The 26,028-nt window shown below is 33.0% G+C and overlaps 3 protein-coding genes and 1 pseudogene across 6 annotated transcripts; 2 read left to right on the top strand and 2 right to left on the bottom strand.

Moving 5' to 3' along the window:
- Positions 1 to 3,784: 3,784 nt before the first annotated feature.
- On the bottom strand, positions 3,785 to 7,457 carry LOC111274661 (protein phosphatase 2C 16). Its single transcript, XM_022859450.2, has 4 exons — positions 5,598 to 7,457; positions 4,906 to 5,265; positions 4,710 to 4,815; positions 3,785 to 4,332 (listed from the first exon to the last, which is right to left on the bottom strand). The coding sequence occupies exons 1-4, from the start codon at positions 6,426 to 6,428 to the stop codon at positions 3,998 to 4,000; spliced, it is 1,632 nt and encodes a 543-aa protein (XP_022715185.2). The 5' UTR covers positions 6,429 to 7,457; the 3' UTR covers positions 3,785 to 3,997.
- A 403-nt stretch (positions 7,458 to 7,860) lies between these two features.
- LOC111274660 (U-box domain-containing protein 35-like) lies at positions 7,861 to 15,274 on the top strand. 2 transcript variants are annotated; one of them, XM_022859449.2, is made up of 9 exons: positions 7,861 to 8,539; positions 8,845 to 8,942; positions 9,578 to 9,699; positions 10,212 to 10,427; positions 11,003 to 11,336; positions 12,068 to 12,169; positions 12,263 to 12,691; positions 13,383 to 14,153; positions 14,690 to 15,274. In XM_022859449.2, exons 1-9 carry the CDS (start codon positions 8,395 to 8,397, stop codon positions 14,879 to 14,881), a joined length of 2,409 nt encoding a protein of 802 aa, XP_022715184.2. In that variant the 5' UTR covers positions 7,861 to 8,394; the 3' UTR covers positions 14,882 to 15,274. The 2 variants fall into 2 exon arrangements, with proteins under 2 accessions (XP_022715184.2, XP_089611899.1); XM_089755773.1 differs by having other exon boundaries at positions 8,047 to 8,539; positions 14,642 to 15,218.
- A 953-nt stretch (positions 15,275 to 16,227) lies between these two features.
- LOC111274659 (mitochondrial import inner membrane translocase subunit TIM23-2 pseudogene) lies at positions 16,228 to 18,295 on the top strand (annotated as a pseudogene). The gene is made up of 2 exons (XR_016333957.1): positions 16,228 to 16,956; positions 18,022 to 18,295. The product of XR_016333957.1 is annotated as a mitochondrial import inner membrane translocase subunit TIM23-2 pseudogene (transcript).
- A 722-nt stretch (positions 18,296 to 19,017) lies between these two features.
- Positions 19,018 to 25,044, bottom strand: LOC111274658 (dihydrolipoyllysine-residue acetyltransferase component 2 of pyruvate dehydrogenase complex, mitochondrial-like). 2 transcript variants are annotated; one of them, XM_022859447.2, is made up of 19 exons: positions 24,659 to 25,044; positions 24,304 to 24,397; positions 23,857 to 23,933; positions 23,589 to 23,683; positions 23,439 to 23,479; positions 22,665 to 22,720; positions 22,509 to 22,583; positions 22,302 to 22,394; positions 21,847 to 22,089; positions 21,642 to 21,714; positions 21,401 to 21,501; positions 20,978 to 21,063; positions 20,819 to 20,894; positions 20,268 to 20,335; positions 20,115 to 20,181; positions 19,934 to 20,029; positions 19,736 to 19,838; positions 19,554 to 19,649; positions 19,018 to 19,445 (listed from the first exon to the last, which is right to left on the bottom strand). In XM_022859447.2, exons 1-19 carry the CDS (start codon positions 24,695 to 24,697, stop codon positions 19,375 to 19,377), a joined length of 1,650 nt encoding a protein of 549 aa, XP_022715182.2. In that variant the 5' UTR covers positions 24,698 to 25,044; the 3' UTR covers positions 19,018 to 19,374. The 2 variants fall into 2 exon arrangements, with proteins under 2 accessions (XP_022715182.2, XP_089611112.1); XM_089754986.1 differs by lacking the exon at positions 24,659 to 25,044 and adding an exon at positions 24,526 to 24,545.
- Between the last annotated feature and the right edge of the window lie 984 nt (positions 25,045 to 26,028).

Raw genomic sequence — 26,028 nt, 5'->3', positions numbered from 1 at the left:
TTATATTTGATAATTATTTTGAATCTCCATTAATTTTGAATTGAATCGAATCGAATTTGATAAGGGGATAAATTTTTTAAAATTTAATTTTTTTATTTATAAAACTCAAAATTAAAATTTTATTTTTAAAAAATTGAACTCTTTGTCACTTTGATAAACGAGTCTTTGTATTCTCCTGTCCAATTAATGATTAGTCTTTGGCCTGTTGTCCAAAAATGCTTTTTAGCTTAGTTTTGTACTGTTGCAACTAATACATTTGGCATTAGACTTTTTATTGTTCCATTGGTTAGACTTCCCATCCTGAATCTAAAGAAGACTTTTCCTGAGGATGGTTTCCAAGGTGGCTTTGAAGTACTGATAACATGAATCTGTTAAATGAGAATTCAACAAGATTTATTTTGGAAAAGGATTTGCATTTAATTTGTTAAGTGAAATTCATGACATTTTTTGTTAAAATTGATTTAAATAAAAATTTAAAATCAAAATCCAAAGATTACAAATTTTTATTACATATTAAGTTTAAAAACATATTTAATAAATTTTGATTTGTTTTTAAATAAATATTTTTAGTACAAATTTTGAAATTCAAAATTTGTACCGTTGAATAAACATTGATAAAATTTAATTAAAAACAAAAGTTTTAAAAATATTTCTTTTATATATTATTGATCTTTTCATTAAACTCTAAAAATTTATTAATTTAAAATTTTTATTAAATCATTTTTAATAAATAATTTCACAAGTCCAACAATTTTTTGGAATTTTCAATTATATGACAATTAATAAAAATGAATTAGAAGTTAGAACAATCTCTTAATAGAAGAAAAAGATTTTTTAGCTTTTGCCAACAAGTTCATTGATTCAAATTTATAAATGCTAGAAAAAATGCTAGAGTGCTGCTGTGGGTAAAAAGGTTTTTTCTTTTTTTTTTTATTATTTTTATTTATCGTGTAATTTTATAAAATTTATTTAATTAAATAAATTATAAAAAAAAACAAAAAATGAAACAACAAACAAAATTGATTCATGAATATCTTAAGTGACTTATTTTTTCATGAAAGATCGAAAAAATGAGAAATGAAAAAAAAAAAAAACTCATAGAGGATGTCACATTAACATTTTATATTGAATTTAAAATATTAATTTATTAAATTAAAATAAATAAATAATTTTATTAAAATAATACATATAAATATATAAAATTAAATAAATAATAAAATTTAAAATTTAAATATATCTCGAAATGGGTAAAAATAAAATATGTTGAATATGCTTTCGATATGAACTCTTTTTTTTTTTTCTTTAAATTGACCCATCTTAAAGTATATTATTTGAAAACAAAATAGCCAAATATCCATTCAACCCATTTTAAGGTAAAATATTATAAAATAGTATAAAAATATATAAATATTTTTATAAAAAGTAAATAAAAAAATTAAAAGGAATAAAATAATTTGATACATGACATATTGTTGGCATTAGTGAGAAAAAAATTAAAATCTTAAAAAATATTTATTAAATTTATAAAAATAAAAAATAATATAGAAAATGAGACATACTTTTAATATCAAATAAATCCCATAAAAAATAATTATAAACTTTAAAAAAGAAGAAAATAACAACAGATTTTGGTATAAAGTGACTCTCGCTTTAATAAATAAAATTTATAAAAATATTTATTAAATATAAAGATTTTTTGAAAAAAGTAAAGAAAAAAGTAAAACAAATGCAAAAAAAAAAAAAAAAGACATTTGGCTTAAATTTTAATAATCTATTATTCTTCTATAAAAATTTTAATAATCTATTATTCTTCTGTATATGATCAAAATTTAAGTATAAAACTTATTGGTAGTATTTATTAAGATGAGCAACTCAATCAAAAGTTTTTTAACTCTTTATTGTTTTCTTTTCTTAACCTGTCTGAATTTATTCTTAAACCAAAATTTATTGCAATAGATTTAAAATCGTAAATTGTAAATGAATTGAATATGAATGAATTAATATATTTTATGATTTATTTATTTAATTTTAGAAAGTTTTGAATTATGTTCGTGTTCGATAAAAAAATTGGTCTATTCATTCAAGCTCAGTTCATTTAAATAGTAAAATATTTGTATTTGATTCATATTCGATTCAATTAAGTTAAATAAGTTTATTTGTAAACATTAAATGAATATATTTATAAACATATATAAATGAACACATTAATGTATAATAAGCAAATTTTAACAAAATAAATTTACACTGTGTTTGAATAGATATTAATTAAGGGAATGAAATGAAAGGAAAAGAAATGAAAGTTTTTGAAGGAAAAAAAATGATATATATACTCCTTATTTTGATAATTGAAATTAATAAAGGAAAGAAAATGAAATGGATTTTAATAACTATTATTTGGATAAATAGTAAAAAAGAAAGGAAAATAATTCATTATAATATTTTTTTAATTATAACATTTTTTTTAGTAAAATAACATATAATATACAAATATATCTGTATACTACCTAATTTGTATAAACAAATCTTTTTGAACGGTAATATATATTAGTTAGTTATTGATTTACTCTTAATTTTATGTAATTCAATCTTTTAATTTATTATGATAATAATTTGGTTTATTTTGTAATTAAAACTTGGAAAATGATAAAATATTTATAAACTGGTATGTTATATAAAATACTCATAAAATAAAATTATTTTTATAGAAAGTGTCAGTTATATAATTAAATATAATATTATAATAAAAATATGAATATAATAATATTTTCATAAAAAAAAATTTCAAATTTCCTTTCTTTAGTTTTTTTTTTCTCAAATTAAGATATTAAAAAAGTGAAGATTACAAAAGAAATCAAAGGTTAATGAGTTTTTACTTCTTTTTTTTTTTTAAATTAAAAGTTTATCCAAACATAAGAAAAAATTTTATATTTCCGTTACTTTCCTTTATTTTCCTTTCATTTCCTTTTCCTCCCCTCAATCCAAACGTAATGTTAAACAAATAAACCTTAAATAAATATAAATGAACCTAAATAAATATATACGAACTTTAAAATAAAATTAAGATAAAAGATAAAAAATAATTTTGTTAGTATTATTATAGACGAATAACACATGAATAGCAATGAACAAGTTTTAAATAAATTTTAAATGAATTTGTTTATAAAAATAAACAAATCAAATAGATTTTTATTTGTATTTAATTTATTTAATGAATAAATATAAAAATATTATTCAAAATTATTTATTAAACGAATAAAATTCTAACATATTGGAAGAGAAATTAGCTTTTATCGTTTACATCCATAAATAAATCCATTGGTCAACCTTGAGGGGTTTTATGAGCATTAAGAAGCTAGCTTGTTTAATCTGTTTTCTGCTATTCTTTTGTAGCGGATCCATCTTTAATCTATACACTTTTCGTTTTTTGTAAGTATTATAAAAAGACTGCAGCATAAATATAAAAATATTACATACATTAAAATTTAAACTCAAACTTCAAAACTTTTAAACGGCACCTTTTAAAAAGTAATATTTACATTGATGTTTTGTTTTATTTAGGAGTTAAGTATGATACTCCCTTTCAAGTGCTACTGTCTTTCGGCAAAAAAGAAAAAAAGAATTGCTTGCCCTGTACCAAGATTTCAGGGCACAACTCAAGGTCAATTCCGGGTGCCCAAATGGTTAAAATCTACAAAAACAATAGATGAAAGGGACTGCCCGCAAATCCCTCCCCCCCCCAATTTATGCTGGCAATTGCTTGTATTTACATATTATATGTATAATATAAGGCATAAAAGCTTGGCACCATCTATACCAGAAACATAGGCAATATGGCATTCAAGTACACTTGCTACAGTACACACTAATTTCTATTCTTGTACACACGTTAAGCCCATAAGAAAAAGATATGGACCATAGCTACGTATTCATTAGACGTACTTTCTCCAATATGTCAGGTATATAGACTTTGATTTTAGATGATGGGGGTGAGACTTTATTAAGATTTGCTCTTGAATTTCCTTTGAGCTTTCAAGTCTACAACAATTACAGAGATGTTGTCACTGCTCCCTTTTTGGATGGCGAGCATTGAAAGGTATTCGGCTGCTTCTTGCGCGGCAGCGTCAATTCCTTTGCCTCTTTCCACCAGAGATGGAATCCCATTCTTTTTGTGCCAGTGCAGGATTCGCCGTCGAGCCACCTCACAAGCTTCCTCATTTGATATGACATCCCATAACCCATCACTGGCCAAAATCAGACATTCGTCTTCTCTAGCTCGGGGAATAAACATAACTTCCGGTTCTGGGATGATCCATGGTTTTAAATATCTATCACCTATGAGATAACATAAAGGAAAACGTGAATGCAACTCTAGACTTTACTCAACGTTCATCACTAAATTGCTCAGCATCTCGAAAGGAAATGCTAGACTTCATTCACTATATTACACTAGTAATCTATAGCAGTTATGGCAGCACTAACTGTATTTATTTTCTGTTGGGAGAAGGGGGGGGGGGATTTTAAGGTCGAACAGAACAGAATAGTGAGGCTACTCGGATGTACCAATATCTGGAATATATGGTTAGGATTCTAGTCATAGATCTCCAGATTGTAGACATACACATAAAAATTTGAGGTGTAAAAGTTGTCTAGAACAAATTTCATCATGATTCACCTTTCAGAATTTTCATTTCAAGTAGAAATAAACATACCAATGGACCTTGACATTGCAAGAACACCAAATACACGATGTCCATACCACTGTATAACCTTGCCTCCTGATGTCTCAATCCTTGCATACTCATCATCTCGGTTTGGCTGCACAACAACAAAACAAACATGTTGGTTTCCACACACAGATAGCTTCCTTTTTAGTTGTAGAAAAACTTAAGACTTTAAATGCTTTACTTTGTGATCAATTGACAATGCCATGGCTTCTTTGCCACGGCGCAAGACTGCTCTTGAATCACCACAGTTTGCAACGACAATATGCGATGAACAAACCAAGGCCACCACAGCTGTTGACCCAACAGTTTCAGGGGCAACAGGTTCAAAACTAGCAGCAGAAGCATCTTCATTGCCAACAATCACGCCTCTACTAACTTTTCCTCCAATCTCATCATCAACCTTCAAAAAGCAATTAGTAAATGTCTTCTCCCATTGCACCTGTCGACTCTCCATACTAGTGCCACCACATAAATTGTCTTTATTGCTCCTAATCTCTTCTGCCAAAGCCACGTGGACCCGGTCACGACAGTAGTTTGCCACCTGTATGAGGTTCCAATAAGCCATGCTAAAAGGTTAATCACTTTGGAATCATCCACAAACAATTTTGAAAGATTAAAATATGGTGAACAAGTAAGGAAACGATCAAGGAATCACTTATATGAGAAATAAAAATCATTGCAGTATGCAGCCATCCAAATTTGCTCAAAGTTGTAGTGTATTATCCAGTAACTAAAAGTTAATACTATCAAGAAGTATCTGCAATTATTGCCAAAACAGTATACAGGCAGAAACTACCATTTAATTCAGGAATCTTCAAATTTTCTTAAAGTAGAGTTCAAATGTAAAACAGGTTTTTAGGAAGAATGTTGTACCTGGGAGCCACCATGACCATCATAAACACCGAAAAAATGTCCAGTAACTTCAGTCAGACTTTGACTGATTCCATCAATAACATGATCGCCAATAAGCATTTTGATGGGAATCTTTATAAACCAAGGCACAGCAGCAACAGCATCTTCCATTTCTGTTCTTTTTCCAATAATAGACACACAACCCCAAACGGGTATACAATCCAACTCAAAAACACTACGGCTAACTCTATTGAGATTCTTTTCACTAGGCAGCTGAATAACCACTTCAGAAGCCTTTAAATCAAATCCACCAGAAGTCTTTGCATCTGGATTCACCGTGGTGAGAAGAACTTCAGCTGTAGGCACCTGCTCAATGATTGACTCTCCCAAAATAATAGCCTTGGCAAGAATTCGGCCACTTTCAATTTCTCCATTTTGCAAGCTTATATCAGAACCTGCATTTAAAACCAGCAATCCCTCATTGATAATTCCATTAGTGTCCACTGACAAAATTTCATCTTCCTCACTTTCATGAGTCATGGATTCACTAGCAGCGGTTGATCTATTTCCACTCTCAGGTAACATCTTCAACAAATCAACTTCTTCCCCACCACGCTCTTTTAATGCTGACATTGTCACCATGTTCCCTTCCTTCTTATCATCTTCAAAATTGCCATTACTATTAGAAATAGACTCCTGAGACATGACCTTTGCAGGATCAGACAAGAAGTTTGCTGCATCAGTTACGAGCTTGATCCGTGTGATTTCCACATGGGTTGCAATTCCGGAGTTCTCACACATAGAGTTACCTAAACTAAGCGTTACTGCAACTGCTGGAGACATCTCTTCCATCAATTCACCCCTCTATGCTACAAACAGGTACCACTCAAATCTCTAAAAAATTGACACAATTTACTAATATTCATCTTAATTATCTCCTTCCAGGAACAAACTTGGGATCAAGCCAGCAGGTTCTATCAACACTTTCTCCATTGTAATGAATCTCAATCACCCACCAATGTTTTTATAACAAATATATAGAGCAAAGAAATAGTACACCACCAAGATTAAAACTTTAAACGCCAGCAGAATGAAGATAAGATTAATCAGATCTGGTTACAGATCAAAACAGATCAACCCTTCTAATTAATGAAATTCAAACCGTAGTCACAAATAAACTGAGTTTCTCAAAGAGTCCACATCTTATCAAATTCTTCACCTTCTGAGAAAGATCCAATCAAGGTAATTAAATCCTATCCACACCACCTACACTTTTAACACATAATAAGCACAAATGGAAACACCAAATTCAAGGCCTTATCTATAAAAAACCCCAGAGAAGAGAAAGCAAAAGGTATCATGAGAAAGAACCTAGGATAAAGCACAAACAAATCCAGAAAATCACAGGGAAACCCTAAAAAGGCAAACTTTTTGCCACATACAAGTCGGGTTTCCTGGATCTAAGGTAACCCATCTCAGCCTCTTCTTAAGTAAGGGTCTCTTTCACTTTCCTTCTACTTCCTTCCTACAAACACACCAACCCCCGATAATAACAACAACAACAACAAAAAGCTACTAGAATTATGTATCTCTAGAAAGAAAATATTAAAACCACCTGGAAACATGCTAAAAAGTTGATCTTGAGCCCCTTAAAACAATGGAAAAAATCAAATTGATTTAAAGAAATGATTACAAGGATGCCTACCAGTAGGAAATGAAGAGACTTTGGGGCTTCAAACTAAAAAAAGGGAAAAAATGGTGAAAGAAAGAAGCGTCCTTTTTTTCCTAGATTTTTTCTACGTTTCTGGGTTTGGGCAGGCTGAAGAGAGAGAGAGAAGAAAAAGAAAAGAAAAGAAAAAGAAAGAAAGAAACTGTGTGTGCGAAATGGCTTTTTGGTACCATGCACTCCTTTAGGAGACACGTATTCATGTAATTATCTTACATCATTGAATGCTTTTAAGATTGGCAAAAAAAAAAAGAAAAAGCTTTTAATGCAGAAATGCTTAGGACAGTGTTACATGAAGACAACTACTTATCGATTTTTAATGAGGCAAACTTTCAGCAGAGATACGTGTCCGAAAAGTCATACCGACACCAGTAATGTCTTTGTACCCATGTGATCCTATCCATCTGCTTCAATTTTTTGCACTACTTCTTACCTCTTACTTTTGCGTAGGTAAAAATACTATAGTACTTTTTTTTAGATATTTTTCTTCGTATATCATTTTTTATAAATAAAAAAGAAAAATCAGGATAAATAATAAGTTGTATGAAAATGTACCACAAGTTGATTAAGAAATTATTAACTTTTGATGTTTTTGACTCAATTCTTTGTATGACATGATCTAAAATTTTTAATCTTTGTTATTTTGTAGGTATATAATAGTTGATTGGATTTAAGATATACAATGTAGAATACTAAAATAATTGTACAAAGGATAAGAAAAAGTGGAGGAAATAGATATAACTTAGATGGCAAGATGATGTTTTTTCCTGAAATTATGGTAGCATCCCTAGCTAAATTTAGTAAAAAGTTAAACAAACAAGGATATATTTTCTTTCTTCTTCTTCCATTCTTCTTCATCCATTATTTTGTTAATCCTAATGCAGGCCTCCGGCTGGGTGTGGTGGTGATAGTAACAGGGAAGGGGTGGTATTGCAATTGTTTTCTTGACAGTCAAGAAAAGGCAAATTCCTACCCCAATCCTGGTACCATCTAAGCCACATTGTTTAAGGAGAAGGGATATACTGATACAAGGATTCAGGTCAGGTCAGGAGTTTTTGGCATTGGCATTCTCAGAATCAACAACTTTTGACAATGGAGGAAACCCCTGCAGTCACAGCCATTGCCATTGACAGCGATAGGAATAGCCAACTTGCTGTAAAATGGGCGGTGGACAACCTGTTGAACACCGGCTCCAAATGCTTCCTCATTCACGTTCGAAGCCAGAGCTTGCATACGCGTAGGTATCTCTCTCTTTCATCGTGATCAATTCACGATCACGGTTATCATGATTTTCTGATCTTTGGGTTTGGTAAATAATAGATAGATTTAGAATCCCTTTTCGTCTATTGTAATTATGGTTAAGCATATCGTTCTGAGCAATGTTTCTGATGTAATTAGGTTTAAAGACTTGTGCTGATAATTCCTGTCAATGCAACTCAATTTATTTAGCAATGAGTAACATCATAAGCAGTTTCTTGGGCATTTTCACTACCTTCATTTTTTGTTGTGTTTGATTTGTGCTCTTCTGGTTTTTTCTCACAGAGGATTTTGAAGCCGCGCCTAAGGAAGGTCGACCACCATCTGAAGCTGAGTTGAAACAATTCTTCCTCCCTTACATAGGAAACTGTGCTCGAAAAGGGGTGAGTCATTAGCAAATCGGTTATTATGTATTCTATGACCATTTTTGTTAAAAAAAATAGTGAGTTAATATAATTATTTCTCTTGTCATTGGCATTGATTTGTTAGGCTAAGTGAAAGCTAAGCTAAATGGCCAATGCTAGGCCACCTTACATAAAAGGATTTGAAGTTGATAAGGTTCTCATATGCCCAGAATGTTGCTTGTTATTATTGCAGGATGAATGGAAGATAAATATAAATATCTTAAAAAGCTTTAAGCAGCAAGTTTGCATCTCTTACCATAAATGGCTAAACTTGAGTTCCATAAAAATAGAGTTTAAAAATTGCATCTCTTCAGCTCTGTGTAGTTAAATGTTTTACATATATTTGAAGCTCAAACTTGTTGCTCAGAGTGTATGACTCCCCATATAAAAAGTTGATTGTGCTTTGTGCATGTGCTAGCAATCACATATGACAAGGGAAGGACCATTAATTGATAACTTCATAATGCAACATAATACATAATTACTGCACCTTGCTATAAATTTATGCAAATGAAGATCTTGCCATATTGTATATGCCATTTAAAAGAACCTAATTCCATCAAACAAAAAAAAAAAAAAGAAGCTGATTTTCATGAACACTGGAGCTTTTTCAGATCCAATCACATAAGGTGGTCCTCCATGACATTGATGTTCCCAGTGCTCTGGTTGATTACATCAATGACAACAATATTTCCAATATTGTTGTTGGTGCTTCAAGAAGGAACGTTCTTACGAGGTCTCTCTCTCTCTCTCTCTCTAAGTATATCATATTGTACCAATTAGTATACCTGAAAGTTTCACCTCAATAATCTGAGATTTGTTTTTTCAATAATGTAATTTTCCTCAAAAATTTATGTGAAACTAGCTTTCTAGGAACCACAATTTTGGGAAGAATAATAAGGCTTCAGTATGACTTATGATAAATAGACGTGCATGCATAATTTATTGGTCACCAGATATAGATAGTCCGTAGAACTTGGAAACTGATATTTGTTCTTTGAATTTATATAACTGACATGGGGTAGTATAAACTCTACAACATAAAAGCAATTAAAACAAACTTTTTTGCAGGTTAGAAGAAAGAATAGAAATTCATAGTAGAAAATTTGTGCTGAAAATTTCTACAATTAGTGGTACTAGATACTTTCCCTGCACATAATTGTTTCTCTCAGTAAGATTGTTTTGCATCATGCACTCCAAGGGTGTGGTTTGTGCTTCCTAACATGATTTTGGAAATTGTCTTTGCAGGAAACTCAGAAATCCGAATGTGCCAACCAGCTTGCTCAAACTTGCACCAGAATCCTGCACAGTATATGTCATATCAAAAGGAAAAGTTCAAATTTCCCGATTAGCGAGTAGGTCTCAAACATCCCAAGACAGCAAAACTGCACACAAGTCACGACGTGTGAAAGCGTTTCTGTCTAAATTTACATTTGATAGCCCACAGATTGAAGTGTTAAGCAGGTAACATGAATATACCATAGCAATATTCCTTCTTGGTGGCTGTTAATTATCAAGTGTTAAATCAAAACTAACATCTTCTAAGCTTCCTAGCCTCTCTAAATGAGTACTAGTATAAGAACTACTGAAATATGTCACCATGATGTCGTAATCCTTTAGAGTTGAGATGGTAAAATATAGCAGGGCCCGTGACATCTATTACATAATTTTCCTCCATGATTTAGATGCAACAGAATCTCATTGAGTTCCATTTTCAGAAAAATGGCACTTAGAACTTCTCTTTGTTTCAGGGGAAACGAATTATGTATATCATCAATGAAAGTAAATTAGAGTTATCAGCCAATGTTAATGAGAAGGCAATAAGAAACTAGGATGAAAAAGTGAAATGATCTCATCTTCTTCTCTATTTAACAGAAGAAAAAGATTTTGTATACCGTGTACAAAGTAAACTAACAGAAGATGAATCTTGCTAATATTTCCACTTCTTAATTCCTGGGATGAAATTTATGGTTTGGGATATAAGCCTGTTGTTTTTCAAATTCTACAAACATTAACTTACACTGCTAGCATTGATGCAGAGCCACACCCAACAATTTCCATGCCTCATGGCCACTGGCTCATAGTTGCTCGTACAGAACTGTTTCAAGCTGTAAAGGCAGGAATTACAGAACTGTTTCTGATAGAATCAGTGATTCCTTTCAAGTGACACCACATGACAAGTTGAAGACAAATAATGATGTTAAATCAACTAAACTTTCACCGGGAAGACAAACACCAGAATCCCTTAATAGAATTTCCATATCAGAGAGCAGTAATTTTTCAGGGCCTCCAAGTTGCCAATCAACTGATACATCTGGTCATAATTCAAACTGTACAGCAGAGGATTCCAGTTCTTTGGCCTCCCTGACCCCTGTGAGTATGATGTAATAAATTCATAGGGGAATTATGTTTGCTTGTTAACCTAGTCAATAATTGTTGTATCTGCGCATGATAGAATGTTGTGGCATTACTGTCTCTGGTCATCATATTGATTGTAATAACCAATATTTAACTCAATGGGTGAAAGAGGAAAGATGCATCGTCTAATGAAGCAAAACCTGTAGTGTTGTTAGTCATTGCTGATGTGTTCCTTTTAACATGTTACAATCTTATTGCTTTATGGAGGTCAAACATAAAAACATATAATGACTTCTTGACATTAACTGGTTGGTTCAAGTTATGATGCAACAACATAACAACATCAAAATTGCATCTTCCTTGATTTATTTCCAATGGGTTTGACAGCATATTTACTGGCTGTTAACTTTCTGAAAGAAGTTTACAGCAAAAGAGTTCTCCTGATTCTGAAAGCCTACACATCTATTATATGTTGCCTTCAATTTGTTTAGCTTTGTTGCCTTTTTGTTGTCTCATATGGCTGAAATTCAAGATAGCATTACATTACAAATATGTAAAGTATGATTGCCTGATTATCATGAATCCAGTGAGTGATGCCTTATCTTTTCCGGTCTTATGGCTTTGAAGCACATCGGTTCAATGTATCAATGTGTTCCTTTGACCTAAATATGTCTACCAATTCTTTATTTTATAAGTGTAAGACCATATTATTGAGACATAATTTGTCCTTTGCATGGGCTACACAGAAAGGATTGGATACTGAGATGAGGAGACTTCGGCAAGAATTGAAGAAATCCATGGAAATGTTTAACTTGGTTAGCAAAGAAGCTGTTGTGGCAAAAGAAAAAGTAAGATCAGATGCTTATGATCACTGTGATCTTAATCAAACTAATTTTGCAATATATTGTTAGTTTTCTTGACTGGACCTTTTCTGTTCCTAGGCAAGGATGCTTCAGGCATGGAAAGCAGCAGAAGAGCGCAAGCTAGAGGAAGCAAGGCTTGCTGAGGAAGCAGCAATGGCTTTGGCAGAGGCAGAAAGGCAAAAAGCCAAGGCCGCCATGGAAGCAGCACATATGGCACGACGTTTAGCAGATATGGAAGCACAGAAGAGAAAACTTGCAGAATTGAAGGCCACTCGTGAGGAAGAAGCAAAAAAGAGAGCACTAGATCAGTTGGCTAACAATAAAGCTGTTTATAGAAAATACACTATCGATGAGATTGAAGCTGCAACAAATCATTTTGCAAGCGCAAATAAGATTGGTGAAGGAGGATATGGACCTGTTTTTAAAGCCACCCTTAATCACACTGATGTTGCCATCAAGGTCTTGAGGCCAGATATATCACAAGGACAGAGGCAATTCCAACAAGAGGTAACTATGTTAGTTCTGCTTCTTAAAAAATTAAAATTCACTGATTTAAAGGTTAAATGCATGTTAGAATTATTTATCTTATGGTGTCACAGAACATTGGTTATTTCTTTTCTTGGTGAAGAAGTTTAAATCGGTTCCTGTCTTGTAGCATACATCCTTTTTACCTCATAAAATTTAAAGTTTGCCCCTCTGATAAGCTACATTTATGGTAATGCTGTATATTTCAAACCACTGATTCTATATTAGAATCAGAATTAAAAAATAAAAAATAAAGTGCAACAGATGAATGAGGTGAGCATCATTTGGCATTATAATGATAGCAGAATGTAACATTTGAAATGAGTTAGTACAACTATCACCACAAAGAATGTACAGTTAATTTCATTTTAAACATACAGAAATGCTCCTTTTGTAGCTTCTTTTAAAGTTGTGCATAGTTCTATAATTTAAGATGGTAATGACTTATATAAATCAGTAAGCCCCAAATTTCAATGAGACTTGCCAAAAGCCTTTAGAAAACCCTCCAACCTAGAAAACCAACAAATATTATGTCCACAAATCCTCAGCCAGGGAATTTCTCTAGCCAAATAAAGGGTAGATAAAGAGTATGATCTTACCTTTATGTGTTTATAGTAGCTAAACCTCTCCGTCTTTTTTTCTTTTGGTTCTATTAAATGAATTTGCACTGTAGGTTGAGGTTCTAAGCTGCATGAGACATCCACACATGGTTCTGCTCATAGGTGCCTGCCCTGAGTATGGATGTTTAGTTTATGAATACATGGAAAATGGCAGCTTAGAAGATCGGCTCTTTCGTAAAAACAAGACTCCCTCAATCCCATGGAAAACCCGGTTTAGAATAGCTGCTGAAATTGCCACAGGCCTTCTGTTCCTTCACCAAACAAAGCCAGAGCCACTGGTACATCGTGATCTCAAGCCTGCAAACATTCTCTTAGACCGGAATTATGTGAGTAAGATTAGTGATGTTGGTTTGTCCCGACTAGTTCCAGCATCTTTTGCAGATAGTGTCACTGAATATCAATTAACAGAAGCTCGGGGAACATTTTGTTACATTGACCCAGAGTATCAGCAATCAGGAATGCTAGGTGTAAAATCAGATTTATATTCATTTGGTGTCGTTCTATTACAGCTGATAACCTCAATGCCACCAGTGGGACTGACAATCCATGTTCAGAAGGCAATTGAGAAAGGAACCTTTGCAGAAATGCTTGATCCAACAGTACCAGATTGGCCTGTTGAAGATGCTTTATCATTAGCAAAACTCGCTTTACAGTGTTGTGAGCTAAGGAAAAGGGATAGGCCAGATCTTGATTCAGTTGTGTTGCCAGAGCTGAATCGCCTTCGGGATCTTGCTTTTGAGCATGAAGCCAACAACAGTGAGAAATTTGCATATGAGGCATGCCCTCGTAATTCAGTTCCACAGATTGGATCACAAGAAAATCAGGTTAGTAGCATGAAGACTGCTGTCACTAGTTTATATATATCTTTTTGCATCAGTGCCTGCTATATCTTAATGACTTCCATGTTGCAGAATGCATATATTCAATTGATAATTAAAGAATGAAATTAAAGATATGTATAGTCTAGGCACAACTTCTAAGACGCTGAATGAACAAAATAGCTACCACATTTTACATTCCCCCTAATATTTTTAGCAATGCTTTTGAAAATCTTGGCAATATGGATGGACAATGAACCTTGTTGATTTGGTTTTAAATCAGACTTGGTTATGAACAAGCTGATATAGAACATGTTCACCAGCATAAAACTAGTCAGAGCTTTTGAACATTCTGGGAATTGATTGATTGAATGGCCATTTGATTTCTTTGTTTGATTGAAAGAATCACCAAATAGTTTCCAAGTAAACCTTCGAAAATTCCTCAAAATCTTGAAACATATTTCAGTTGTATGTTTTCTATTATGTATAATCAGGAAGGAATGACAAACAATCTTAATGTGGAAATGGAAATTCAAACGTAGATCACTGTAAGAAGCGGATGGCAACACTTTAAGTCTAGGACCAGAATATGGAAGGCCAGTATCCTTCCATCCAACGGGAGACCTGCAGGAAAGTCGAACAAGAAACCCGGTCATGAAGTAGGTTGTTGGTCGTTCATAAATTGCTCCGGGGCTCCTCAGCAGCTGAGAAGAGTGAAGTCATTTTCATCGTAGAAGATGAAATTGTTGTGGTGCCTGATCCTGTCTAAAGCGAACCTGGAGTTCTGGAGTCATTCTAGGTATCACCGTGAAAATTTTCCCATGGAATAGCTGTTGTTCGTGGTTCTATTTCCCTTTCTTCTTTCCAATATGGAGAGGCTCGGAGGAGATGTCCTTTGATAGAAACCTACCTAATTTGATCCTGCAGATTGTCTGAACAACTGTAGGACAGTAAGTTCAGCTAGAGTTACTAGTTTTTTTAATGGTTGTTGGATAAGCAGCAATAATACTTTTTTTTTTTTTTTTAATAAAGAGATTGCAACAACTTCAAACATATTGGATGAAACCTTTTAAAAATAACTGCATAAATCAATTTCAGCTTCAAGTAGCAATAAGACTTTTGTTTCGACATTGGCTTCACGGAGTGTGATTTCACCAGGAATAGACAAAAATAAAACGAGACCGAAGGAGTAGATGCTTGATTATTATACACAAACACAACTTGAGCAAAATCTCCAACAGCGTTATCTCGCAAGAGAACATAACCATCTGGCTGCAGGCAGACAAAAGCACCCAAGTCAATTTAGATTGAAGGATATATCCATAATATCTTTGCTCCTTTTTTTTTTTCAGTTGATTGAATCCCTTGAAAATGATTTTAGATTTTTAGATTTTTTTCCTTTTGCTATGCTAAATCAATCTTACTTATTTTTATTTGTTTTCTTTGAAGTATACTACTTTACCCTTTCCTTGTAGTACTAGTAAGTTTGAAAGTAGTTCTAATTTTAAATTTATTGCGGAATAAAAATAATAAAAGAATAAATTTTAATATTATTTTTTAATAGTAATTATATGAATTAATTTAAATTAAATTTTAATTAAAAAAGTAAATAACCAAAATAACAATTTAGCAATCAAAATCTTTAATTAACGTGAATCAAAGAATAAATCATGATTATTTAGCAAAATAAAAAAGTCAATTGGGTTAAAACTCCCTTTATCTCAAAAAATATTATTTTAATTTTGACTTTTTATGATCAAAATAAAAAATTGTTTTAATCATAATGGATTTAAATATTTGATTAAATTAAACTTTAATAAGAAATATATTTGAAAATTTTTAATTTAAAATTTTGAATTAATAATGACTCGTAAATAAAATATACTCAAATTTAAATTTTTAATTGAAAAAAAATCAAATAATTATGTATGATTTATTTGTCTTTATTTGTTGGTGCCCGTCTTTCCGAGGGAACTTCATTAAAGAGGCAAGGGAAAGGTTGCTAAACCGTTTTCCCGGCCCGACCGACCGACTTAAAAAAACCAAATACAAAACCTACACGCAGAATCATTCTTTTGTTCCAGCACCGAAAAGTAACTATAAAAACCAAACCCTTCTCTCCTTTTTATTCCCATAAACCAAACCCTAACTCGACTCGAACCACCTCACCCTAAGCATGGCTCATCACCGTGGCTCCAACCCTGAAACCAACCCAAACACCCGTCTTTACAACCCATACCAAGACCTTAAACTCCAAGTTCCCATGACCAACCTTTACAAGCTCCCAACCTCCCCTGAGTTCCTCTTCCCCGAGGAATCCCTCCACCAACGCCGTTCTTGGGGCGAAAACGTAACCTTTTACACCGGGTCTGCTTATTTAGGCGGCTCTGTATCCGGCGCAGCCGTCGGGCTGTTCTCGGCTCTCAGGGATTTCGAGCAGGGCGATACTTTGAAGCTGAAAATCAATCGGATCTTGAATAATTCGGGTCACACGGGTCGTTCATGGGGGAACCGGATCGGGGTGGTGGGCTTGATTTATGCGGGGATGGAGAGTGGGGTCGTGGCGGTGACTGATCGCGATGATGTCTGGAGTAGCGCGGCGGCGGGGCTTGCGACCGGAGCTGTTTGTCGGGCTGCGAGAGGGGTGAGGTCTGCTGCGGTCGCCGGTGCGCTTGGTGGGTTGGCGGCTGGAGCAGTGGTTGCTGGGAAGCAAGTCCTGAAGAGATACGTGCCTATTTAAATGAAAAAAAAAAAAAAAGAAGGAATTTTCAGTGGGTTGATTTTCGATAAATCAAAAATTTTGATGATGGTAGGTTAAATTTGGAGAAAAAAATTGATAATAGGTTTTGGAAAATTTTAAAATTTATGTAATATGTGAAGTTGATTGATGTGATGAATAATGGTAACTGAGGATTAATGATTTTTGTGAGTTTCTTTTTTTATTCTATATTAATGGATCGGTATTCGATCAAACATGTTTTTCTATGTCTTTGTATTGTTTCTGTTACATATCTTTGTATTAATGGATCGGTATTCGATCAAACATTGTAGGGAAAAAGATGCCATGGTATTGTTTCTGTTACATGTCTTTGTATTCATTTAAACTATGTTTATGCATGTTTGAAGTAACTTTGTAGTAATTAAGTTGCTGTCGTGATTATTGAAAAAGGGATATGAAATGTCAGCTGAACAAGTTGAGGAATACCAAGTTAATGTTCAAAATCCGACAATCAGTTGAATTTAGTTTGAGATGCTTATTTCATTTCTGTATGTTTAAGTTAATGTTCAAAATCTGAGAATCAGTTGAACTTAGTTTGAGATGCTTATTGCATTTTTGTATGTTGTAACTTCACTGCAAGGCATGTGATGTTGCAGTCTTGGATGATAGCTTGTTTCCCAGTTGGTAATGGTCAAAAGTGTTGTTCCCATGTCTCCATTTTCCCTACTTCTAGGTTGGGTACTAAAGGTTAGCACCTTGCAATGTTTATGGAACTGAGACAACAAAGGAATTGCACAAGCTTACCTTTTGAAGTCAAGTGATTAGAAAAACTATATAGGAATAAAACGCGGGTTAGTAGATTTAATAGTTATATATTTCTTTATGCATTGGTAATGCATTTTCCAGAACTGACTATTCACTGCTATGCAAGAAAGCAATTTGAGAGCCAGAGGGTGGGTGATATTTTTCTATTATCTCTGAGCTAGAAGTTGAGATTAGCAATGCTAATGGTAAATAGTAATGGTGTTTAAATTCATTTTAAGTGCCATCTGAGTGAAAAAGAGAAGTATGAGCGGCCTAATACATGCACACCTCTTTACCTCTTTTGTTGTTTAACAGGAAAATCTGTCATTGCTTTCTTTTATTTTTTTGCAGTGGGCAGCAGCTTATTGGAAGGATAGATTTCTTTTTTGCAGCATAGAGAGAAGAAGGTGAAAACGTTTTGTTTTCATAATTTGGGGAAATTGGAGTCAACTCTTAAGCAGTAGATTACCAGAATGTTATGTTCCATTGTTGCAATCTAGCTTTTTTTTTTTTTTTTTTTTTTTGGGAGTCATAAGAAGGATTTTTATTTTTCAAGCTTTCTCGGTGGAAAAGAAATGATCGTTCATTTTTGTTTGGTGATAATGAGAATATGCCTTCACCAGAATCTTCTTTGATCACATGTTTTTCAAGGTTTCAGAAACCGGTTTAGGGTCCTTTTGTCATTTAGTTTGCATTTCAGAAATTTTAACTTGAATTTCTGTGGCCCCTTCTTAGGATTTATTATCAAGCAGTTGTAAGATACAAATAAAATAAAAGTAATTCTCAAGCTAAACAAAATTGGCCCATTTCAAAATCCAGATTCAATTGACCTTAGATCACCCAAAGTAAAAAATCAGAAGATTTAAAAATTCATGCTAGCAATGGCCGTAGCCAAACCCAAATAATCAAACTCTTAACAACTCTTCCAATGGTCATAGCTAAACCGATAATAATAAACTCTTAATTTCAGTGGTCATGGCCAAACCCAAATAATCAAACTCTTAGCAACTTCAAATCAAAAAAAAAAAAAAAAAAATGTAAACAATTCTGAGAAGTAACGAGGACCCTAACCAATAAAACAAGCTGGAAGCAGATGAATAACAAACGTTGGCAAAGGACCTAACCGTCAAACTCGACTTGCCAGTATGGTTTGGTCATCTCTAACCTCAATAAATGCAAACACATAGCACAGCTTTCAATGGCTATAAACTCTAAAAACTTTTTACACCTAAGAAGTCAAACTTAAATTCTTCAAATGGTGCCCTAGTTCTAAGTTTTGAAGAAATTTTGGCAACCCTTATCTACTTGTATTGTTCAGGAGTTGCTAATACAGAAGACTGAAAAACATAAGACAAAACAACATTGATTTCAAAATCATAATGAATGGTAAAGCACTAGAAATGTGGTGGTTAGCAATATCATACCCCAAAAATCATTCCAAGTGTATTCACAGAACAAGGAACCTGTGTGGATGGGGTTATTACACTCTTGCGAAAGGCAAAAATCCAGTTCGCAGTTTAGTTCCTCAATTGTCGATCACACTTTCTTATTCCCAAAAAATTAGTTGGTTTACAGTGAAAGAACTACTTCCGAAGAAAATTGCTCACGAGTTTATGTAATGGTATTGCATTCAAACCCTCGTTCAAATTGATCATAGCAAGGAAATGTGTCTAAAACAAAAAGAAACAAGAACCACCAGTTGATTTAGAGCAACATTGATTCTGGATTCTCAATGTAGCCCTTGAAAGCTTTCAGCCATTCAGCACCAATTGCACCTATAAAAGCAGCAAGTGGAGTTACTAGGATCATATATCTAAAGGACACTAAACAAAGTCAGACTTAGGTTAATCATAAACTACTGGGATTCTACTAGAACTACATACCATCAATAACACGATGATCACAGCTTAGAGTTACAGACATGAATGATGCAAACTTGAATTGTTCAGGACCCGAACCAGGGATAACCCTCTTCTCAGCTGCACACAGAAAAGTACAGTGATTATGAAGAAACAGAAATGAATATAATAACATGATGTAAGGCAACATTAAGGACAAATCTTACAAGACCCAACAGCAAGAATTCCTGACTGAGGAGGATTAATGATGGCACAGAATTGTTTGATACCAAAGGGCCCTCCCAAGTTAGAAACTGTAAACGTACCTCCCTGCAAAGCGAAAAACCCAGCATGTACATACTCATACGTTAGATGATCATCATACCATCAATTATTATTTAGTAACATAAAAGCATAATTCTCACTTCATAATCTTCTGGTTTTAAACTGTTTTCTTTGGCTTTTTGTGCCAAATTCTTGACCTCCTCAGAAATTGAGGACAAACCTTTCTTATCTGCATTCTGCAATGTGTAATATTAAATGATCAGGTAAACTAGAAAATTATTTATAAAAATGAAACAGCAATAAGTTGAAACAATTGCTCACCCTGATGACAGGGACATAAAGTCCATTGTCTGTCTGCACTGCTACATTAATATTCACACTGTTATACCTGAGTTGAAAGCAAAAGAAGACATGTCATTATGATATGCATTATGCATTTATGAATTAATCAGTTTGTACTTAATTTATACTCACTGGCGAATATAGTCATCTGTCCATGAACTATTGCACTGAGGAACCCTTCGAAGAGCCAATGCAGCAGCCTGTAGATGACAAAAGACTTCTACCTTCTAAGTATCTTAAATCGAAACTGTTTACAGTTTGCAATATTCTAATGGCAGTTCAGATAAGGAAAAAAAGAATATGCAGTAATTTCTTATTTGCAAAAGTACTATATGAGCATTTTACATAAAAGCAGCCATTTCAGACCACTTTTGAAGTAAATATTTACAAAATAAATTCAGTTGTTTAAGAAAGAAAGAATTGCATCATTTCAAGAAACGGTTTAAGGTTCACATGGAGGAAAAAGCAAGTAAAAATGATGAGGTACAAACTTGACATAATATATTTTTACTTTGTACTCTGAAGCTTAATCAAGAATAGCCGTGTTAGATCAATATTAGAATGGCAACTTTTGATCACACAAAAACCTCTTGGAGAACCTTGGACCGCACCAAATGTAACAAATCAGGATCCACTTCATACATCTCAAAACTAAGTAATTAAATGTATAGAAAGTTGTATACCTTAATTACAAGATCATTGACAGATATACGCTTCCCACCAGAAGCTTCCTGTAATGAGTTGAGTTGGCTTCGCAAACTGCATTAAAAGAAACAGTTTAAATTTATCAAATATATCATATAATTGCTTATCTTTTAAAAGATTAAAGCAGTATTACTTACTCCATAAGTCTGTCAACACATATATCCACTGTTAAATAGTAATGTGGGATAGTCTGCTTTGAGAATAATAGGCGTGATGCTGTTACCTGTCAAATTTTGTAGCAGAAATTAGATTCACAAAGCATATGGGTTATGAAACAAAGAAAGTAATGGCCATTAGAATGGGGATACAACAAAAGAGAGAAGTTAGGATACCAACTTCTCTGCATTCTTATGTGAAGGGTCAAAAAATCTGAAAGGTAGCCAGAATTTGAGACTTCATTCTTGACAATTTAATGCAGATTATCACAAAACTAGATTAAATGGTTAAATTCTATATGAAGAGGACCATCTTCTATGAAGTGTTAAATCCATGTACCATAAACACTTAATAGCCTTGGACTTTGCTGAAAATTATAAGAATAATGACAATTTTGAACATACCTTTCTTATCTGAGAATGAGGGATATCTACATAATCTAGAGCTGCAAGTTTGGCATCCTTTGTCTTCGGGGTTGGTGCTGGAACTTCCTTCCCCCGTGAAGCTACATGACACACAAAACTCTCCAGTAAGCAGAAGAAGTAACATTAATACACCAATCAATACCATTGAAAAATACTGAAAAAGGAAAAGAAAAAACTCCAACAGCATCAATCGATCATTCTAGAAATTTAAATATGATACCCAAGTAATCTTCGATATCAGCCTTTACAATGTGTCCATCAGGACCTGTTCCTTTGATACTTGAGAGAGGTACCTAGATTTGCAACCAAAAGGAACGAGGAAATGTTAAAAAGATAAAGTTTGATTGAAATGATTAGATAGATACTTATGGTAGTGTCTTGTCCCCAAACAAGAGAATTCCAGTCACAGCACTCATATGAATAACCTTGTGATCTTCAGCCATTTTTCGTGCAAGAGGACTTGCAAAAATACGATCTTCAGAAGGAGGTGAAATAGGCTTGGAAGTCTTAAACTCTGGTGAAGTAACTGGTTGTTCAACAGGCTCCTGCTTTGGAGGAGGAGGAACTGCTGGCTCTTTTGCTGCAGGAGCACCAGAATCTGATGCTGAAGGACTGTAGTCCTTGAACTTCGCAATATCCCCCTCCTCTTCAACAGTGATAGCAATTATCTACACAAGACCACAAAACCGAGTAAATAACATTAACTGCACAAAGATTCACATGAATTGTATTTCATTCTGGAAGCAAAAAAAGCAACAGAGAGAAGATACAAGAGGTGCAAAGCCGAGATGCATCTCCTCTATTTAGTCATTTATACTTCCACAAAGATGAGAACCAAAGAACGATAAATATACACTCATTAATTTCTCAAAATCAATACCTCACCAACTTTGATTTCTTTGGACCCATCTCCCTTTACAATTTTGGCAAGATAACCTTCTTCCATGCATTCCATCTCAACAGTTGCTTTATCCTTCAAATAATAAACAAAGTCATAAAATAAAATATTGATTTCTGATATGAACAAACCAAATGAAGAACTTTTATCAGGTGCTACAAGTTTCCAACAAACAGGAGAATGCCTTACAGTTTCAACTTCACACAACACTTCACCAGGATTCACTTTATCACCCTCATTCTTCAACCACCTAGTAATATTTCCCTGCATTTAGGAAATTGCATACTTAGAAGAAAACCACAGAATTTTTTATGATATTTTGGAAAGACCCAGAACGGTTCACACCTCTGTCATCGTGGGTGAGAGTGAAGGCATTCCAATCTCTTGGTGAGGAGGGAAGCCTGAAAGCAACTTCAGAATATTAGGAATATCGAGCAAGTCATGCAACAAAATATGATGAAACGGTTAAAAACAATGTAACACCCTAGAATTAATACTGCAGGGTCCAACTTAGAGACCTCCCAATCATCAATTCAACTGCTATGTGCTCAGTCATAAATATAACAAAACTGTATACTGGCAAAAAACACTGGAAAAACCAACACATGCTAAATAAATCCAGCATTACCTAAGTGACAGCACTAGCAAAATAAAAATAAAAACAACACATCCTATGGCGACACCTTGTAAAAGAGAGATGAAGAATGAACTGTAGTCATGATGTCTCACTTCTTAAATACAGTGTGGTTACATTATTTATGATTTAGAAACTAGTAAACACGCTTTATATTACAAAAATTTATTACCCATAAACTAAATTCCTATTATGTGAGCTCTCCCACTAGGAATGGCATTGAACAAGCCATAGCAAGAATTAATGATAATAGAATCTTACAGCTCACCATGGTCTCAACATAGAAGTGTCCAAGAAAGCACATCAATATGGTCACAGTTTAGCATTTAGCACAAGGTAGCAGTTTCATCAGTTAATCACACATTCTTGTTGAAGTCACTAGTCAGTGCAAAACATTTTACCATTTGACAAATAATGGATCCTAGAGAGAATATAAAATAGCACAATACCAAACAACCGATGATATTTAACGCAATAATCCACACCTGCATCTGATGCAAATCCTCTCCTTGACTGTACCTGCAAACTGATAATGATGCAGGGAAAAGGTTTAGATGCTAGAAATGATTAAGAAAACATTACCAGGAAATTATAAATTAATCCAATAAGTTCACAAAATATGCTGGAAAGTATACCATGAAAGTTCTCTGCTGTATACCACACCACCCATTGGAATTCCCAATCTCATTGTTGTCCTTGAGAGATTATTCTTAGATAAACCAGAAGACACCTGCAGAATAAGATATGAAACAGTAAGTATTTGCCAACTAAGTCTTAACTTCAATTAACAACACGATGTACAAGCAGGGAAGAGTCTGCAACAGAAAAAAAGGTAAAAAACTGCAACAAAAAACTGCAATATTTATAGCTCCAACGATGGGAAAAAGAGAATGACGCACTTACAGGATTACGGGCAACAAACTTAGATACCCTCTCCCTTTCTCCCAGTACATAACCAAGAGGACGGGTCTTTGCAACATCTGAAAAGTAACCAACTTTGCGTAAAATAACATAATCACAAATTTTATCCACTCTGCTATGCTTTCAAAATACAAACAAACTATTACCTATCACTATGTGTAATCACAAATCAAAAACAAAAATTAGGACGCCAATTGCCAACCAGGTGCTATGAATGAGCCAAGCAAGAAATATAAGCAAATCATATACTTATAATATCTGATACTCCTAAAATATTTAGTAAAGCCACATTGCCGAGAGGCACATTTTGCACAGCTTAGTAGATTAAACACACCTCTAAATATAGCTTTATGCTTAAGAATTGTAGAAAACTTGATATGAAAAACAAAGAAGACAGCATTCTCTATAGCATCGGCATCGTATACGTACCTTGTCTTTTACAAACAGAGGATTGAGCACCATCAGAAAACCAACGAACCAAAATGGCATGATCATGCCGCATTAAGTTGGGAACATTTCTTAACTGTAAAACAGTAATTCAAAAGTGAATTCAAAAAGAAGAACAAAGCTTAGAGCCGAAAAAATCAGATAAATAAAAAGCAATAATTTCCACCAAGATCAATCACAGTCATGGATTAAGTTTATAAATACCGTTTATGAACTAAAATCACCAACGAGAAATAATCAAATCTAGAAAAAGTATTTGAATCTAAAACTAATGAAAGCATTAAAAAAATCCAAGAAACGAATCGAGAAATGAGAAATGAGAAAAATCACGAGCTACCTTTTTGGAGTGATTGATGATATGAGATGCATAAGCCATGATTTTCTAAGCCGCCAATCAAATTATTGAAAAAAAATGGAAAAAGGAAAATAAATTTTGGGCTCAGTGAAAGATGAGAGTAAGAAAAATGGAAGTTCGTTTTTTTTTTTTTCGTTTGGTTTGGCAGCAAAAAAAAAATTGCAGTTTTGGCACTTTAGGGTTTGGTCAGTTGACTGTTCTTTTCAAGAGAATCAAAATGTGAACGAAGATCGCAGCCTTTTATTGTGCTGTGTGCATCATATGGAGATGGTGCTTATGTTTGTGGAAAGTTTAAGAACGAATATTCACCGTTGATAGACTCGACTGGGAAAATCACACAATGAAGATTAATGAATATAAGGAAAGTTAGGGGAGTTGTGTTACAGAGGATGGTTTATATGATAGGATTCTTCGCTCTGCTTGTTTTGACTCTTAGGCGGCCACTTTCGTGGATTTGACCAACGGTTTTTGTTTTCCGTGTATTTTTCGTTTTTTAAGTTCATATCTTAATATTCGAATTTTAGTAATATTTCATTTTATTCGAATTCGGGATGGCGCGGTAGTGCTATTAATTAAATTTTACCCAATAAATATTGCGAAGTTATTTATTTTTTAAATGAAAAATAAATTTCATTTATGGGGTTAGATTATTTTCATTCTTTTGTACGGAGTTCAAAATTACACTCGAAATTTACTATAATTTGTTTATACAATTATTATTAAAATATGACATTTAAAAAATTTTATTTAATTTATGTAATTATTTTTAAAATTTTATTTGATAAAAAAACTAAAATAAAAAACTTATTAATCCAATAATTAAAATTTATAACTATTTTCTTATTTTCTCTTTCTAATTATCTTATCAAATGAAACTTAGGTTATATTTAATATACAAAATTATAATAGGATAAGATAAAATAATATTATGAATAAAATTATAAATTAAATAATATCATTTTATTTTGTATTTTATGTTTATAAGAATTAAGATAAGATAATTTATTTATTTATCAAAATAATTATTTCTTAAAATTTATACAATTTAAATTATTGATATAATTTTTAATGGTATAATAAAACATATAATTTTAATATCATAAATTAAAAATAATCCTATCAACTTTAAAAAAATTGAATCATTTTATACGAAAATGATGATAATCTTCTTTATAATTTTATACATTTTAATTAAATACAAATCAAATATAATATAAAATAATTATCATATTATTTTATCAATTATCTTATATACTGAACATTACTTTAAAAGATAATATTCAACAAATTTGAAGTTAAAATTCTATTTCGTACAATTTCTCCTACGATCTCTCCTCCAATCCTTATTCTCA

The sequence above is a fragment of the Durio zibethinus genome, chromosome 26 (assembly GCF_047325235.1).
Source record: "Durio zibethinus cultivar Kanyao isolate XHJ-2024 chromosome 26, ASM4732523v1, whole genome shotgun sequence".
NCBI classification, from domain to species: domain Eukaryota; kingdom Viridiplantae; phylum Streptophyta; class Magnoliopsida; order Malvales; family Malvaceae; genus Durio; species Durio zibethinus.
Note: the sequence above shows the minus strand (reverse complement) of the source record. Positions and strands in the feature narration are given on the sequence as shown.

Bases quoted from the DNA above. Each gene is read 5' to 3' on its own strand.
- LOC111274661 (XM_022859450.2), bottom strand. From the start codon at position 6,428: ATGGAAGAGATGTCTCCAGCAGTTGCAGTAACGCTTAGTTTAGGTAAC. The intron at 5,266-5,597 runs GTACAACATTCT...AACCTCATACAG, and splicing joins ATGGTCATGGTGGCTCCCAG to GTGGCAAACTACTGTCGTGA. The intron at 4,333-4,709 runs GTATGTTTATTT...GTTATCTCATAG, and splicing joins TGCAATGTCAAGGTCCATTG to GTGATAGATATTTAAAACCA.
- LOC111274660 (XM_022859449.2), top strand. From the start codon at position 8,395: ATGGAGGAAACCCCTGCAGTCACAGCCATTGCCATTGACAGCGATAGG. The intron at 8,540-8,844 runs GTAGGTATCTCT...TTTTTCTCACAG, and splicing joins AAGCCAGAGCTTGCATACGC to AGGATTTTGAAGCCGCGCCT. The intron at 12,692-13,382 runs GTAACTATGTTA...TTTGCACTGTAG, and splicing joins AGAGGCAATTCCAACAAGAG to GTTGAGGTTCTAAGCTGCAT.
- LOC111274658 (XM_022859447.2), bottom strand. From the start codon at position 24,697: ATGGCTTATGCATCTCATATCATCAATCACTCCAAAAAG. The intron at 19,650-19,735 runs GTAAGATTTGTC...TTCTGTGTGCAG, and splicing joins AATTCTTGCTGTTGGGTCTT to CTGAGAAGAGGGTTATCCCT. The intron at 19,446-19,553 runs GTATGTAGTTCT...CTGCTTTTATAG, and splicing joins TGATCATCGTGTTATTGATG to GTGCAATTGGTGCTGAATGG.